The 17413-nt window shown below is 46.0% G+C and overlaps 1 protein-coding gene across 1 annotated transcript in view; it reads right to left on the reverse strand.

Annotated features, from left to right (window-relative positions):
• Positions 1–17413, reverse strand: part of T265_05138 (hypothetical protein) — a gene marked incomplete at both ends in the record, with an annotated part of 24553 nt that overhangs the window by 3045 nt on the left and 4095 nt on the right. The window contains 5 exons of the mRNA XM_009170062.1: positions 1749–1858; positions 6812–6917; positions 8924–9181; positions 11945–12283; positions 12325–12383. Of these exons, the coding sequence (XP_009168326.1) occupies positions 1749–1858; positions 6812–6917; positions 8924–9181; positions 11945–12283; positions 12325–12383 (872 nt within the window). The remainder of the gene's footprint in view (positions 1–1748; positions 1859–6811; positions 6918–8923; positions 9182–11944; positions 12284–12324; positions 12384–17413) is intronic.

Genomic DNA, 17413 nt, shown 5'->3' on the forward strand with positions numbered 1-17413 from the left:
CCTTCCAATATTATCTAATTCTGCCAGCCTTCATCCACATCTTATCACGAAACTACTTACTCTTAGAAGAACCTAGTGTTTGTATGAGGGGCTATCACGTGACGTATACCTGGATTGACTAAATCTTCGTACCATAAACAAAGTCGTTTTCCGTGCGCACAAAACAACCAAGATAATAAAATCTAGGCTGAGCAATTGGTAACTTCAGATAGCATTGTCGTTTATGCCCTCCTTGATTCGGAATATCAATGACATATTGATCGTCACAAAAAAAGAGGGAAACCCTCTTCAAGTTACGATAAAGACTACTTAAAACGCACCCTCTATATAATAAGGGCTGCTTGGAGTCACCTATTTTGTTCGGGACCATCAAGACCAATGGATGACCACTGTACCGTGTCAGCTGAGGAACCGAAGGTCACTGTGGAGAATCTGGCTTTTCGTTGAAATAACACGTTTACTACTCAATTTTGTATCGCGCATGGTGAACTAAAAGTACGCTCGACCAAAGTTCTGCGACCGGAAAGACGGGAACGCACTTGATAAAAATCACATTGGGACTTTGAGGCGATACACAAATGGGAGCAACTTCTCTAGCATTCCTGTTGTAGAGCTATTATGATGGAAAACTGAGGTTGAAAAGACTCGATAACAGGTAAGACAAATCTCCCATCACTAACTTCTATGGTTATTTGAGAAACGTTTATGAAGGCGTTTTGTTCAAGGACAGACGACGGGATATGAAATGCCGAATAACATCGGTGTCTTCGAAGCATCGATCAGGTCTAGTGGGAACATCGGATTAGTGATGTTGATGTCCTTCGGGTAGTCTTAGGAAGAAGGAGCTCTCCCGTGATAGATGAATTACTCACGCTTCATAGGTTACGCTATTTAGGATAAGCACTCAGCATGTCATGAGACCGTCTGCCTCACAGACCTCTTTTCGCCCAGCCCTGTGTTGAGTAAAAGCGACCGAGAGGTGGACAGTGAATGCACTGGCAAAGAAGTAGGAAAACATTAACCAATGAACTTAGTTGGATCGACAACTGCCGCCTTCCCGGATGGGGACCACGGGACTCAACTCCTTAATAGCTAATGAGACTGGCAGAATTGGCCCGATTGAGCAGTCAATGGCGCTCGTGCATCAAAGCTATCGCCTTCAGTGCATAGCTACCCGATTTCCGAACGAACTGCACATCATATCACCTCCAAGGCTTGCGAGTAAGCCCCACACTCTCCGGAGGTCGAACTTGTTGCAGCGGTTTTCCACCAAGCTCATCAGCAGCTTGGGACGTTGGCGCTGAAACATTCATACAAAAATGAATGACGGGAAGAGCTTTTTGGCAGGTGAAAGTTCGGTACTCCATCACGTCTTCGTACCAAACGACGGGTCTTGAAATATGAACGCAGTTGAAGAAGCAACAAAGGCAATGGATGCCGAGAATATCAAGCAAACAAGCGTAATCCCGAGCAACAAAAAAGCTGTCCAGTAGTACCAGTGTCAGAAGAACATAGAGCGGTGACCATGAACAGTAAATTGGGCACCAAAATAACGCCATCAAATCAGATCAAATCATCCAGCTGTGACAGGGTTCTTACGAACAACGCTCGCCAAACAGCCCTTTGGAACTACGCGAGTTGTTGAGGTCACGTGAAAGTCATCGAGGATCGAAAACGATGACCTTCACTTGTCCTTAACCCAAGAGGTATTCTGAGCTAAGGAAGCGTCAAAACAGGACGTGTCTTACCTCAACGTCAAACGACAGTGGAAATCGTTTCCACTGTTCCAAATGCGAGGGCAACGAAGGATACTCACTAGCAACATTGCAGGTTGGCCGCTTCACATGAGTTTCTTCTCCTGAAAACAATGCAGAAAAATATAAATATTCGGTTCAAAAGAATTGGCCCATCATGTTTTTATCAGAAAAGAGACCGTCGGCGAACAGAAAAGCGTCTATATGAGTTTGAACAGGAATTGTTGAAACGGTGGTGCAAGATTCTATTCACAGGGCTACCTGGATTGACAGATTTTCATCTAGAAAACCAGATAATTTAGCAACTGTGATGCACAACTAACCAGAGGGAATATCCCATTTAAGATAATTCACATTTCACGGTCTCCAGTTTAGGAAAAATCTCAGCACAACTAAACAGGAAACACTTTTTTCTCAAAATGGTTGATTTAATGCTCCGCTGGGCGAGATGGCTCAGTGGTAAAGCCGGAAGGTCCGTGGTTATCCCATTTGAGATAAGTCACATTTCACAGTCTCCAGTTTAAGAAAAATCTCAGCACAACTAAACAGGAGACGCTTTTTTCCTCAAAATGGTTGACTTAATGTTCCACTGAGTTTCTTTCTCAAAATGGTTGATTTAATGCTCCGCTGGGCGAGATGGCTCAGTGGTAAAGCCGGAAGGTCCGTGGTTCGAATCCGACCTCCGCCTCCCGACTTCCCCTGTTTAGGCTTGGGCAACCTGGCAGTACCCCAGCCCCCATACCTCCTTTGGTTGGCATGGCAGCTAGGCACCGAAAGGGTGTTACATCTGAAGGATTGATTGATTGATTTTAATGCTCCACTTCTTCTGTTGCCAGTCTAGTTGTACTAGTCAGCAGACGAAAATGGTCCGTATAATTAGCACTCTCGCCAACTTAACCCGTGAGATCAGCACACTTTATCCAAGTAAATTGGTTTTGTCGACGGTCTAGTATGGGATCAGCTTGGAGCAGATGACAAAGCTGTAATATGGGTTGGGAAAAAATGATGGTGTAAAGTGAAATTTCACCGTATTCACCACGTTTTCGATAACTCATCAACGGTAGATACTTGACTATATTTTCTCCCCATCATTTTCCGCGTCCTACTCAAGTGTGGCTAGATATCACACAGATCAATTGTCCGGGGCGAGATGGACCAAGTGGTTAGAGCGCGAATTTACTGACCGGAAGTTCCGTGGTTCGAACCCGACCTGTGCCTCCCGACTTCCCCTGTCTAGGCTTAAGCAACTTGGTAGTATCCCAGCCCTCGTGCAACCTTCGGGTGGCATGGCAGCTAGGCACCGAAAGGGTGCTACAGCTGAACGATTTTTTCTCCAACAGAATTATGACCGAAAGCACCGGCGAGTATGCCAACTGGTCATGCCGGATGCTTGCCCTAAACTCGGATGTGTTGTTCATAATTGTGCTCAAACAGGGCTACCAAATACTTTATCTATTTGCTCTAGTCCGATAAAATCTCGTCACATACATCCGACTTTTCGTTATCCAGGTGTAGGAGGTGTCGGGAACTTGATGTCAACCGTTACTCTCATAAAAAACGCTTTCGTTGAGCGGAACTCTGATCTCCGTGAAAAATTCTCGTTTGAAATACGTTTCCCTAAGCGTAGCAGGTAGCTCCCGTTTCTTGTTGGTGGATGACGCCCAGGAAAGAATCTTAGGGCACTGTGAATTAATGCAGCCGATATGTTAGCGGTGCACTGATTACTTGAGAGTAGGCCTACAAGAAAACTCAGTGGACACTCACATCTGTGCGGCATGGGCTACATCAAAGATACAGCACAATCTTGGTGACTTTACTTAGATTGCACCATGTCGATGCTTCAAACCCCTCAATACAAATGCCATTGTTCTTGTGAATTCCTTCAGTCAAAATACCAACGATGACCTTTGAGCCAATCAGACCTGTATGTTCCTCTTGCAGTCAGACATTGGCAACTGTCCACAAAGATGGAACAATCTCAAATCTACACATTGGTGTTGGACGGTTTTATTCTTACTTTGTTCCCTTACTGATAGGGCTTCCTTTTCAGCCAACCAGGGCACATCGAAAGTACGAAGAATGATAGCAGTATGTCCCATACTAGCCACGAATCGCAGACAAACATTCACTGTGTCTGCATCTGATTATCTGTACAGACTGATACCACACTATTCGATGAAAACGAATACGAGCAAATAAGTGTATTTTTCAAAAACAGTCCAATTTGGGTTCAAGTAGAACATAAGGTTGACGGAAACTCGGGGAGTGCGCCTACCTGATGAGCCCCAAGAAGGGCGAAACCGGTCGTGGGCTGTCGAAGAGTTTTCAGTGAGTAGTTTCCTTCATGAAAATATACTGCGATATCTCGGATATCGTGCCAACTGAATCATGAGGCGGCCTGTGTGCAGCACATTCAGTTGTAGAATATCATAAACGAGGGATTCAGTTGAGTCTCTCGTGGAAACCAAATTGATTTGCAAATGAGTGTATTTCACGAATACGGGCTGTTCAAGCATGTTAACATTGTGTCTAGGTGCGTACTGAATCTGGAAACTGCTGGATACCATCTGCGAACTTGACGATAAAACACGAGCTATTGGATTACCATGCATGTGGCCTACTATAGTAGGACCAATCGCGCGCTCCAACACTCTACATATATATATATATATATATATATATATATCTTGGCCGGCTGTGTTACTGTGCTAGGTTGATAAACAGTAAAAGCTGTGTTCAGTAAACGTCACTCACACAGGTAAAATACAGTCTGATAGTCTCGAGGAGCAACGTCTCCAAATGTAGACATCTAGAAATTCAGGTTCAATGCATGCGATTGCTCGGAGGATCAACCAATAATGAGGTCGCAGTTGATTTTTCCGCTGAGATACGTTTCGTCACCGTACGAAAAAACATCGTCAGTGCGCAGAAGGATGGGCAGACGAGGTATCAATATCCTGCCATTCAAATGGACTTCCATGATAGGGCTTCAATAATGTGAGATGAAAAACAAAATAATCGTTTGGCTGTAGCACCCTTTCAGTGCCTAGCTAACATGCCGCACAAAGGAGGCATGAGGGCCGGGATACTACCAGGTTGCCCAAGCCTAAACAGGGGAAGTCAAGAGGCAGAGGTCGGGTTCGAACCACAGACCTCGCGCTTTAACCACCTGGTCCATCTCCCCCCCCCCCTCCGGAAATGTGAACAGTAACTTGGTTGAAAGAGGCCGACTGAACCAGACACTATGGTACACCACGTGGACCAAACAGATTACCTAACATGACGAGGTCTTCGACGAAAACGTACAATTTCAAAGCCCTGTGCGAGAAGGCAACCTATCTCCATACGTATCCGGGCCTGCGCATTCTCTGGCAAATAGTGCCAACGAGCTGCACCTCATGCTCTCTAGAGATCCAACATAAACAGACCAGTGAACGTCACACATCGTGTGAAGTCGAAGGCGAGTTACCCGCCATTGCTGCTCGTAAATGCAATCATGAGAATCTTATATGACACAGAGATCATGGGACACTGGTTAACCTTGGATGACAACTCGCATAGGACACACTGTCTGAAAAGTGGGAAAAAGGCAAGCCACTCACTTTTTCCGTATAAAATTTTCCCCAAAACTCGGAACAGAAGTAGACCAGTATCCCGAAAACAGTTGTTTGATACTTGAGAATATGTTCCTTGATTTTTCCACCCTAAAGGTACACAAGAAACGAATATTGTAGCACAAATAACAAATATGAAGGTAAAGGAAGAAACTATGTCGAAAAAGGGCAAGGGTTGCAGTATGAATTGAATACCGATAGCAGCCATGGATAAAAAAGGAGGATAAAAAAGGAGAACAAGTAGCATAGCTATCGGTGCACACTTGTTGTGATGATGGAGACTTGACCGCTAACAAGAGCTTATGAGTATTGAATAGCAACATTTGCTTGACAAACCATACTACTCGTAGAGCTGTTGGATGCACTTTTGTCAAAAAAAATACGCTTAGATATATCGAACATTACACCAACCGAGAAACAAGGCGGTCTTTGTGCAGCACATAAACTAGGGATTCGGTTGGGATTCAATCGAGTCTGCCGTTAACATCAACTTTATTTCCGAATGCGTGTACTTTACGGATTACTAAAAAATGATCAGACGTAGGATGTTCCATTAAAATACACAACGATTCTAACGAGTGCTAACGTGTCGGGGTGCCTCGGTTAGCCCCGAGAATGTGCTGTCGTTCACAAATGTTGTCCTGATGAGAAAACACAGAAGGACCGTATAAAAAACGTTGTAACGAGAATGATTATTTTATGTCATCATGCTTTTAGTTTCCTTCATATAAATAGGCGTCATTGTAAAACACAAGCCCCGTGGACATCACCTGAAATGCGGACGCTAGTTGATGATACTCGTCACAGTCTAGTGTTCCCTGGGAGCGAGATGGCTCACATGATTAGAGCGCGAACATACTGATCGGAAAGTCCGTGGTTCAAACCCGACCTCCGACTCTGACTTCCCCTCTGGAAGGTTCGTGGTTCGAACCCGACCTCCGCCTCTCGACTTCCCCTGTCTGGGCTTGGGCAACCCGGCAGTATCCCAGCCCCCTTGCTTCCATCGGGTAGCATGGCAGCTAGGCACCGGAAGGCTGTTACAACTGAAAGACCTCCCTAGTATTCCCTACAGCCCTGAGCTTCACGACCTGCCGAATACTACACTTGAATTGGTTCTACTGCCGGATACACAAAACCCGAAAGGAACAAACCTGCGATTTCCGTCCCGCAATGAAATAAAAAACAAACATAAGCTACATAAACGGCGAAACATGACTAACAACGATTCCGCGGGTAGAAAGTTCGCGCCGAGTGTCAAATGAGTTGAAAGAAGCATGCAGAAAGCAGTAAAAGAACAAAACGTGACAAGTAAGGTCATCATATGAATGCGGTACTAAATGAATACTATGTGGCGACTAATAGCGATATGCAGCCTCATAAAGTCCAAACGAAGAGCTGGTGATTCCCCACAACAAATAAGTCGATGAATGTGACAGGACTCACCGGACTTTGCTAAAAACTGCAGCTGGTTAATAGCGGTTCTCAGGTCACCAGCACATTCGTTCGAGAGTTGTTGAAGTAACAGTCGGGGTGGAGCGCCACATCCCATCTAAAAATTGACATTAGGCCAATGAGAAAGACAAACTGATTCCTTCAAATTAAAGACGACTGGATGAACACTGATATAAGAAGCATTCAAAGATGTTCTTACTACAGCCCAGCTATACCCGATACTGACCGGAGAATTCACTCTGCACAAATATGAACCAGAGCGGTCTAAACTATTTGCTTTTCATGTAGTCTGCCTGGAAACATCACAAACGAGAGATTCAGCTGGGTTCCAGGTGAGTCTCTCGAAAAACCAAATTAGTTTGCAAATGAGTGTATATTCGCTAATTTCGTGCAATTTGGTTTCAAGTTGACGGAAACCCGGGGATTGCGCCTACCTGATGAGCCCCAAAAAGGACGAAACCAGTCGTGGACTGTCGACGGATTTTCAGCAACTCTATGAGCAGTACATTACAAATAGTCTAATAGTTCTTCTGCAGCTACGGAAACCCTCAAATTGGCAGGATAGACAGGTGCCTGGCGAAACGCGCGGTAAGCGACCCAGATAGTCACGAGAACAGTTGGGTTAGAGGTCAAGTCACAATGCTACATCGTCAACAGCCAGATATTTTAGACACCGGCCATTGGACTGACACGATCCTTCCGAATCTTGTTGCGCAACAAAATCCGCAAGGCTTCAACGCCAAGCAAAGCGCTGCTGATCAAACCACACTTGCCTCTACTATGTGCATAACTATTGTCGTGAAGCGAGCGATTCCGTTAATCTGGAACTGATCAGCTGACTTCCAAAAATTAATCAATCAGTAGCTGTTCAACATCATTTCTCCTCCTCAATTCACATAATTTTGCACGTCTTACCTGGGCAACAACGTATCTAGGAATCGAAAGCCAGCAGGATAGTGAGTCACACCAGAATTTTGACACTGACGATTTTGACACTGGAGCCGATAGCATGTTCGGTTATTTCGGGAGCTGGGTAGCTACGCGTTGAAAGCGATGCGCGAGCGCCACTGACAGCGTGATTGAACAATGCCTGCCAGTACCATTAACAATTGTTGAGTTGAGTCCCGAGATCCCCATCCAGGGAGGCGACAGTTGCCGACCCAACTCAGTTTACGGGTTAGCGCTTCCGGGTCGTACAATGTCCACCTCCTTGTCGCTTCCACTAAGGACAGGGCTGGGCGAAACGAGCACTGCTAGCCAAACGGTGCTCTGGTATGTGAAGTACATGTCTTAACTAGCGTAACCTATGAAGCGCGAGTAATTCAGCTATCGTGGAAGAGCTCCTAATCATCGCTAATCCCATGTTCTCACCAGATCTGACCAATGCTTCTGTTCAAGGACGAGACAACTGAAACCAGATGAATAGGGATCAACACCACGAAAATTCACAGGTGTCGAGTGGACGAAATACTTTGAGACATAGCTGCTTGCACAAGTGAGTGCTTTTGTTCAGTTTCATGCGTCCTTGAATCGCCAACAAAATTTACGAATAGAGGAAAACTGTGAAATTTGCAGAGACGAAGTCGCATATTTTAGGGACAATGAGGAAACAGGTGTGAGAAGATAGGGGATTACAGGAAAAAAGGGTAAGGAATACGAATTTAAAACAAAGGACAGGCTGTTCGAATGTTGTTTGGAACACTACAAAGTAGTGAGCTCAACTCAGCACAGCAACAAGACACCAAGAGAAAAAAGAAAGCGTTCAGCTGTGCACTCTTTCGGTGCCTAGCTGCCATGCCACCCGAAGGAAGCACGAGGGCTGGGATACTGTCAGGTTGCCCAAGGCTAGACAGGGGAAGTCGAGAGGGAGAGGTCGGGTTCGAACCACGGACCCTCCGGTCAGTAAATTTGCGCTCTTATCACTTGGGCCATCTCGCCACAAATGGTGGACTAATCAACGAAGCGAACTAATGAGAATGAATATGTGGATTCCACCTCGATGTATGTGGCAATCATTGACTGCGAACGAATAGATGAGCCTAAGTGCTCCAAGCCGTCATAACAATATTAGGCAATGCACAGACGAGGACGTACCTGCTTTACCTCGCGATTCAACAAAATTCGTGTGAGCGCTTTCAATACAAGAGTGGGAGCAACGGAATTGAATTCGACTCGGGCCACTCCTAGCTCACTGCGCAGAGAAGCTGGACACAAGACCCGCTCATTGAGTAGACCTTCTTTGGAGGAGCTGTTAGAAGTGAACATTAGCACGAGAAGGCCACGAGTTTGACCCCGTAAGTGGTGGTTCTTCAGTAGACGATGGAACCGAGCTATGTTATTCGCAGTAGACACTGGGAGATTCTAAAAGAACTCGAAGAAAAAGCATGAGTACGAGGTGGAAAAATCAGCGGGAACTAATGACAATGAGCTGTCTATTAGTCCCAGTGCTACGAAGAGACCCACTAGCAAGCCTCCGAAGAAGGCGTTTCGCACCAGTCATTTTACAACAACACAGTTTTGAAAAATGGAACGACTAAACAGAGGGACATTTCCCCAAACATACTGATAAATGCCTGCTGCTCCCGGTAGGACCCCAGCTGCAGGCTGCAAGACGGAAAACCTGCCCTAATATTGTAGGGCACACTCAAACACAAGTCTAATTTTGTTCAAAGTTTGGTGGAAATGGTAAGCGTAATCAGTGAGCCGTAAACTACATGTACAACGTTCATTAACATAACACCTATTAATATCCTGAAGGAAGATTGCAAAAGTTCTCAAATTCATCTTTTGGATGACACACTGTTCCAGCGTTTTTCTAATATTCAACACTACTTGCCAAAATTCAGCGTTCCTGGATTTCAGTAGTAGGTTAAACCAAAGTTAGCGCACTGTACCTCTTAGAATACAGATGTTTCTATCAAGAGAAGATACCAACTGCGTTTGAAATGAGGAATAGAAGCCCTAATACAGTGTTGCATACGTGCCTGAGGTTGTAATCTCCAAATAGACGACAAGTTGGTTCTCTCTACACCTAGACAAATTTAACGAGGGGGTATCAAAAGAGAAAAACATTTTCTGACACTGAGTATGCTGCATAAAGAACAGTAATCTATGGTGCAGCCAAGATACCCATATTGTATCATGTTTGAACCTAGTGCCTGACTGTCCGTTATGCCCGAAAAAGATCACAAGAAACTGAAGAAATCTAAGATTCGAACTAAATGGCGCTTATTGATCCGGTTCCGGACTACATGCGACCTACGCATCAACCTAAGGTAGAACATTTTGCGCTACGAGAACGTGTTTACAGGTTTTTGAGATTATAATTATTACTATTATTACTTACATTACAAGTCACATCAGTAGGTTAGCAAAATGAAATTTGTGTGCATAACGACGGACAGAATAAACTGAGGCCCTCCAAGTTTGAAGGTGAAAGAGCAACTCAAAGTGCGTAGATTCGAGCACACACAAGATCTCCTCTCAGTAGATGTGGACAGCGTCATGCCCACGTGCCGGTACCAAAACTACCCCCAAGTAATATCTCCCCGGACTGCCGTCCGTAAGACTAATGTTTCCAAAATGACCTAAAGCACCGAATAACCGCTTCCAATGAGAATACCAAAGTATCGTAAATTGCAGACGATGCCTCTGGAAAGCTAAGACCACGATGTTCAAACCACTGTACAACTACAAGGCGGGGTCATAATGTGACAGGACACTGATGTGCCCGATCAGTTTTACCGTAATCGATTGAGCAGTTCTATAAAAGGACGACATCCGATTGTCTCCCACTGATGTCATTTTTCGGGAGTCTAAATACCCCTCAGTCATCATTCGAATTCGATTCACATTTATAACATGTGGCTACCATAGTGATTAAGAACATTCAAACTGGTTTTCCCAATCCAACCGCTAAGCTGGTTGAACGGACCAAGTAGTGCACCCAAGCCAATTACATTTCGCAAAGATGTATGGAGAAAAACTAAACGTCCGAGAACAAATTATTGCATGTTTCTCACAGTCGAATTCCCAGTCGAACTTATTAGATGCCTCATCCGTACAAGTGGATTATGTATTAAGCTACAGGTTTCTCTGAACGGATAATTTTTAATTGAGAGGTTGGTGACCACAGGGATGAAACGCCTTGCGGCACCTGGGCTGAGAAATACTGCTTTAAGTAGTTCCCACTTGATGAGCCGTCCAACATTAACACCATTAACACCTGTGTGACTGAGGGATGATTGGCTGCATACTTAATTTATGTGCGAATTAATTATGCAGCTGAGTAGATAGTTGAGTCCTAATCTCCCAGCAAGGATGGAACGGCTCCTTAGTACTAAGTGACTTAATACGTGGGCGGAAACATAGATTTAAAAGTGTATTTTCGCTCAACGTCTCATCGTTCTTACATTAGCGTCTTTTATTGTTAGTTTGGGCGTAATGCACAAGACAGGTAGAGACACCATGACGACCTAAACTGAACTGGACATAAAAAGAAAATCATCGCCGTTGCCAGAAATACACTGGTGCTTAACTGCCGTACACAAGAAAAACAAATAGCAGTGCAATGAACAGAATCGCCAGGTTGCCTACGTCACTCGTAGGGTCGCGAGAAACAGGCCGCAGTAAAGATCCATTTGAAGAAAAGACGCCATCAGACTGATGAGTACATCTCGGAGGCAATAATCGTTCAGCTGCAACTCTGGGTGCCTAGCTCTCATGTCGCCCAAAGGAAACACGAGGGATGGCATACTGCCAGGTTGCTCAAGCCTAGACAGAGGCAGTCGAAATGCAGAGATTGGGTTTGAACCAAGTACCCTCGGGTCAATAATTTCGCTGCTTAATCACTGAGTTATCTCGAGGTCAATTTCCAACGGACATAGACGGAACACTCAAACGCTCAGTGCAACTTATCCACCAGTGTATATGTTGCTAGGTTGGATAAACGGGCGAACTGTCATATTATCAACAGTCGATTAACTCAGACGAGCTACCGACAGTTAGACATATTGTCATGTGTTGTGAAAACCCGCTAGTCAACTAGACTTTTTCACTACGCAGCTTAGTCAGTGTGATAAAAACGCTTGAAATGAAGGTAGGAAATACTGATTATTCACTTACTTCGAGCAAAATAGCAAAAGGGAGGTCTTCTTGCCCGGGAACATCAGAGCATCTAATGGTTGGTCCAAAACGACTGACTTGCGAAACAAACTGTTCCAGCTGAGTAAAGTCATCAGCTTCCAGGGAGTCATCATTCCATTCGATAATCTGAACAGGTTTTCTGTCATTCACTGTGGTTGCTCGTAACAAGACCTTGATTGTGGTAGTTTTACCGCAACCCGAAGGTCCGATGAGCACTAAAATCGGACCGCCAGATGAGCGCACCTGTGAGCTACTGAAAAGTTCCTTGATGGTCATAGAAAGCTCCCGAAGCTTGTCACGATGGATCACAAGGTCGGCCTATTCGGACAGCAGAAGATGGATCTACGAAAAGCACATACTTCACTCTGTGGTTCATAGGCCTCAACCCACGGTATACACTCAGTGTTCTGATTCAAATCTGAATGGAAAGCCAATTCATTTGAAACCCAATCGATGGCGCTGACGACACGTTTGATAGCACGAGGCATCAGACGCGAGAGAAGTCAGTGGCTAAAATATGAAGAGGAAAAAGCAAAAATTTGGAGTCATGTTGCCCCACAAGAGCTCCATACCACTAAAAAACAACATGCCGACAACACCTATGTTTACCTATTGTAGGTAAGGGGCAGGAGGTGCCACCGCTTTAGAGATGGTACGTCAAAAGCTACGATAAGGATAGGAGTGCAAGGTTTAAATAGCGGACGAGAGTTACGTCATCAAGTCAGTCACCCTTCCAAATGCCTGACTGGCAAGTCCGCGGCTGAGACCTACAGAAGCTAGCACTTCGGTTGATAACATAACCTTTTGAAACAGAATTGTCAGGCTCGGCAAACAACAATAAAGGAGTTATCAACAATCACGTACCATTGCTTATTCACTCGTGTGTAGCGAATAATGCTATGAAACCAGTACCATCACGGGAGAGCCGGTGTAGCATAAATGTGCTTTTGTTTGTGTTTCATGGCAGCATATGAGCTCAGGTAGTTCAAGAGTTCCCAAACCTATACAAGAGGATGAGTTTGGCCCATAAACGAAGCGTTCGGTTCAAAATCGTGAGCCCAAGGCGGCGGTGACAACACAAAAATAAACCACTTAATGATGGTGCCCTTTCGGTGCACAACTGCCGAGTACCACAAAAACGCAGGGAAAGTTAGATATTATCAGGTTGTTCAGGTCTAGGAAAAAGCAATCGAAACGCCAAGGTTCGGCTTGAACCACATATTTTTCCAGGCAGCAATCCCGCGCACCAACTGTTGAGCTATCTCTAGCCCAGAGGCCGGAGTGAGACAGTGTAATCTAACTTTTGGTAAACACGCTTCCATCCATCTCATACCTGGAGTGTTCGAAAACTTTTCAGATGTCTATTCACTGACTCCCGTGGAAGAAAAAATCAGCGGCTGCTATATTGGCATGCCCCAGCACGGTTGAGTTGGCTGCTGAGGTACGCAAATCCTCGCAGTCCGGTAAAGTGCAATTTAATCTAGCTCCATTGTGAATTAGAGCGAAGCCTCGACGTGTAGTAGAAATTGGTTACTTCCACCTTCCCTCCAAATGACACCACAACGACGAGCATAATTGGACGCTACAATTTTTGGATGTCTCTTGCTCAGCTTTTAGCAAGATTGGTTGGGTCCTAATGGAAAGTTGCAGACGTGATACTAGTGCACTTCACGGCATGAACCCCACAAGGCAAGAGACTGCCCAACTCGCCGATAGTCCCCGCTCCTGAAACCTGCCTGACACAGCAAACTATTGCAGTCGACTGGATTTGTCATGATGTGCCGTTGGAACTCGACCTTTACGTCGACCTCTTTGTGTCACGGCGATAATGACCAACTACGTAATTCAGTTCGTCCAGTGTGTTCACTGTAGAAATTAACATACAGCACGCGTTTGGCCTAATTTTGGACAATCCAGGATGCAGGATCGTCCCTCTCCACGGAACTCGTCATCACCACTATCAGTGACAGCGGTCTCAGTCCTCACGCTGATGATTTCCTAAAGTGAAAAAAGATGAAAGTGGATGAGGGAAGACGTGACGCTAGTGTATGTCTGGTATTCTGAAGTGCCTGCACCGATCAATCAACCAAGCAATTCATTAGCTATGAACCGTGTACCATGGGCACATAGGTTCCAGCTGCTACACCATCCATTGCCTCTAACCGTCAAGAAGAAACTGGGCCTTACCGTGGTGTGACGATGTGTGCCTCCGTGACCCATTGAGCGATATTAGGGGTTGTTCGAGCAAGACTAGTCAATAGTTAGAGGTCTGACCAACACAGCTTCCTGGTGCTGAAGTTTGGGGTTCGGTGACTGGAACGGTTGGCGACCTGGTCCTTAGAAAGCGGCACTTCACGTCAAACAGCGCCGTCCCTTGGTTAGGCTCATGAGCCAAGAATGATTACTACAACATTGATGTCATGACGCATCCATCGTCTCGTGGTTTCACTAGCTGGGTCGTCTTGCTTGTTGCATAACAATAGATAATCATTCAGCTGCCACGTCACCCGAGGGAAGCTCGAGGGATTGGATACTGCTAGGTTGCTCTAACCTAAATAAAAGCAGTGGAAATGCCGATGCTGGGTTCAAACCACGGACCCTCGGGGCTTTCACGTCTTAACTACTGAGGAGCGGGGGGATAAGCGAAAACAGGCTCCTGCTGACGTCTTTCTTCCTTTTCTTTCATATATTTGCCCTCTCCTCCACCTCATTCATAACTCTACATCTGTAGAACAATCCGTCAGAGCTGGAGACCCCTTTTGAATTGCATGGGTCTTGGTCGCAACATCTGCCCGTCAGCCAGCGCCCAAAACCTCAGGCACTTCAAGATCAGTGTTCACGTCTCGACACCTGATTTCTCTGGCTGCGTTTAATGACGGCACAGCAAAGCAGGCAGGACAACATGGTGGTATTGCTCTCCCAATGGATCCCTTGGAGATTGACAATGACGGCACAGCAAAGCAGGCAGGACAACATGGTGGTATTGCTCTCCGGATCGATCCCTTGGAGATTGACGTGTGCTATGTATCAGAAACGAGAATTCAGGATACAAGAGGTGGTTGAGCTAGTTTCCCAATGACTCTCCACCCGACTCCAAGTGCGCACCTTTGGCAATCAAGGAGCCAATACGGCAGCATGTAGAGGGGTAGTCATCGTTCTAAGTCACTGAACAAAAAGATTGTTGTTCGACTGGATATCCGTTGAGAGATGCCTCTGTGTGGTTCATCTGGTCCATGGAGTCCCACAGACGGGATCATGATCACTGTCTGTTTGTCATGTCTCCTTGCCCCCCTCCCCAAACGAAGCTCAGATGTGTGGTTCATCTGGTCCATGGAGTCCCACAGACGGGATCATGATCACTGTCTGTTTGTCATGTCTCCTTGCCCCCCTCCCCAAACGACCGAAGCTCAGATGTCATCAAAGACAAGCTGTATGACGCTCCTAGTGCCCTGTTACGACAGGCCGAAAGCACAGATACCGGAGATGCGGCCTCCATAGACTTAAACTGATCACATTGCCATCAGTGGCGGATGGTGCGGATCAATAAATGACTGATGTTCATTTTGGAACAGTTGTGTGGATTCCGACGACGCACTCATCTTGAGTCTTTTGTCTCCTCGTTTTCCAAGGCCGTGTAAGGGATGGACTGATCGCCTAGCAACTGACAGGGTGGAAGATCTCAATGTCTATTAGAACCGTCCTCTAGAGTCTCTTCTAAATGCAACACCGTCTGATGTCAATCCGTACTGAAACGATACCACCATATCTTTCCACGGTGCCGGGGGTTATGCTTGTGGTACGGCGCTATTAGGTCCACTTTAGTACTGGATATCAGACAGAACAGTATCGTGGATTGAATCTCAGTGAAATGTCCCCACCGGGTATGAACACACTTCAGCCCAACAAATTACCAGGAATCAAGTGGAAGAAAGTGCGCATGCCGATTGTGGATCTCGGTGGACACGGGAGTCAAAGGAAATGGAAGAGGCGCAGAAAGCCGTGAATATCCGAAGGTTATTTCGGTTGATCGGTGAGACAGAGCCCCGGAAATCGGATGTTAGCGAACCGATGAAGAATAAAACTGGCGCAACCAGTTAAGAAAGACGCCTCCACGGTTGGGCCGAGCACTTTGGAAAACTATTCCCGTGTTCAATTGGTGCCCCTCAGTTGGACCATGGAGGGTGAACCTGGAAATCCCTATGGGCCTGAGATGTTTATAATTGCATGTGTTCTCGCAAGCGCCACAGAGACCCTGGTCAGGATGACATTTCACCAGGGTGAGATCCTCACTCAACGCTTGCTTGTTTATGCAATGCGCACGCGCAACCACCGCATGCCGAAGAAGTGATCATCCTTGCTCATTTCAGAGAGTCAACTTCTGGATTAGCAGAGGGATCTGAAACGGTCACTGAAAGCTTGGGTATTGTTGGTGCGAGTACAGAAATCTGCGCGAAACCTCCATGCAAGTGAATACTGCAAGCTATGGCTTCTAATCGATCTCAACGAAGCTCATGTTGTCAGTTTCTATGCCGATCGTCTAAATGAGTGTCTGATGTGGGCACTTCGGAATGACTGCGGCAGGCTGAAACACATCTTTATTTCTTCTCCACAAGGCTATCAAACAATCATTACCACCACTGTCAGCTGTAATAACCGCGTACTTGCCGTACAGTTTCCTTTACAGATGATTAGGGGAGGTGGGGTAGGCAGCTGCACATTGGAGGCGGGAGCTGATAAATTAGTGCGTAAATACAGCACTGTAGGTGGACCGTTAAGTGGAGGTAGTGAGAAGGAAGCTATGCATTGAAGGCAATAGCTCGGATGCGTGAGCACCGCTGAGGGCGCGACTGGGCCATGTCTGACAATGTCTCTAACCATCGATGAGGCCTTTCTCGGGGTTCCCATCCGGGGAAACGGCAATGACCAGCGCAGATGAGTTTACTGGTAAATGCTTTTATACTTCGCTGTGTCCGGAAGCCAGACGTCCCTGATAACGGGACATCGCATAAGTTGGGCGGATGTTTCATGTGCAGGATACGGACCAAACGAAGTCATGCCCTGATTAGTCAGAATGCCAGCCAATCAGGATTGAGCATCTTTGATTCGACGCTTTCCGCCTGTCTTCATCAAGGATGTCCTATGGCTACCGTGCCTTTTGATGTACCATACTGGGCGGAGCAAGAAAGCAAGGGACCGATATAGAGTTGCACGCTGCCAGGCCATTGTTTGACGGCCTCTGGCTCTCTCCAACCCTCTAAGTGTTTGTGAGAAAAGAGCCCTTTGGGCAATGTCGGACACCACTTGATGTGGGGAACTCAGGCGAGGGCTTCCTGTAGACCTTCACACGGCTGGGGGATATTGTGCATAGTGACTTATGTAGGCACAAGGATTTATGCGATATGCCTTTTCTCCACCGGAAGAGTGTCTCTGCGAGGCCATGAGCACCAC

The sequence above is a fragment of the Opisthorchis viverrini genome, assembly GCF_000715545.1.
Source record: "Opisthorchis viverrini unplaced genomic scaffold opera_v5_96, whole genome shotgun sequence".
Classification (NCBI taxonomy): Eukaryota; Metazoa; Platyhelminthes; class Trematoda; order Opisthorchiida; family Opisthorchiidae; genus Opisthorchis; species Opisthorchis viverrini.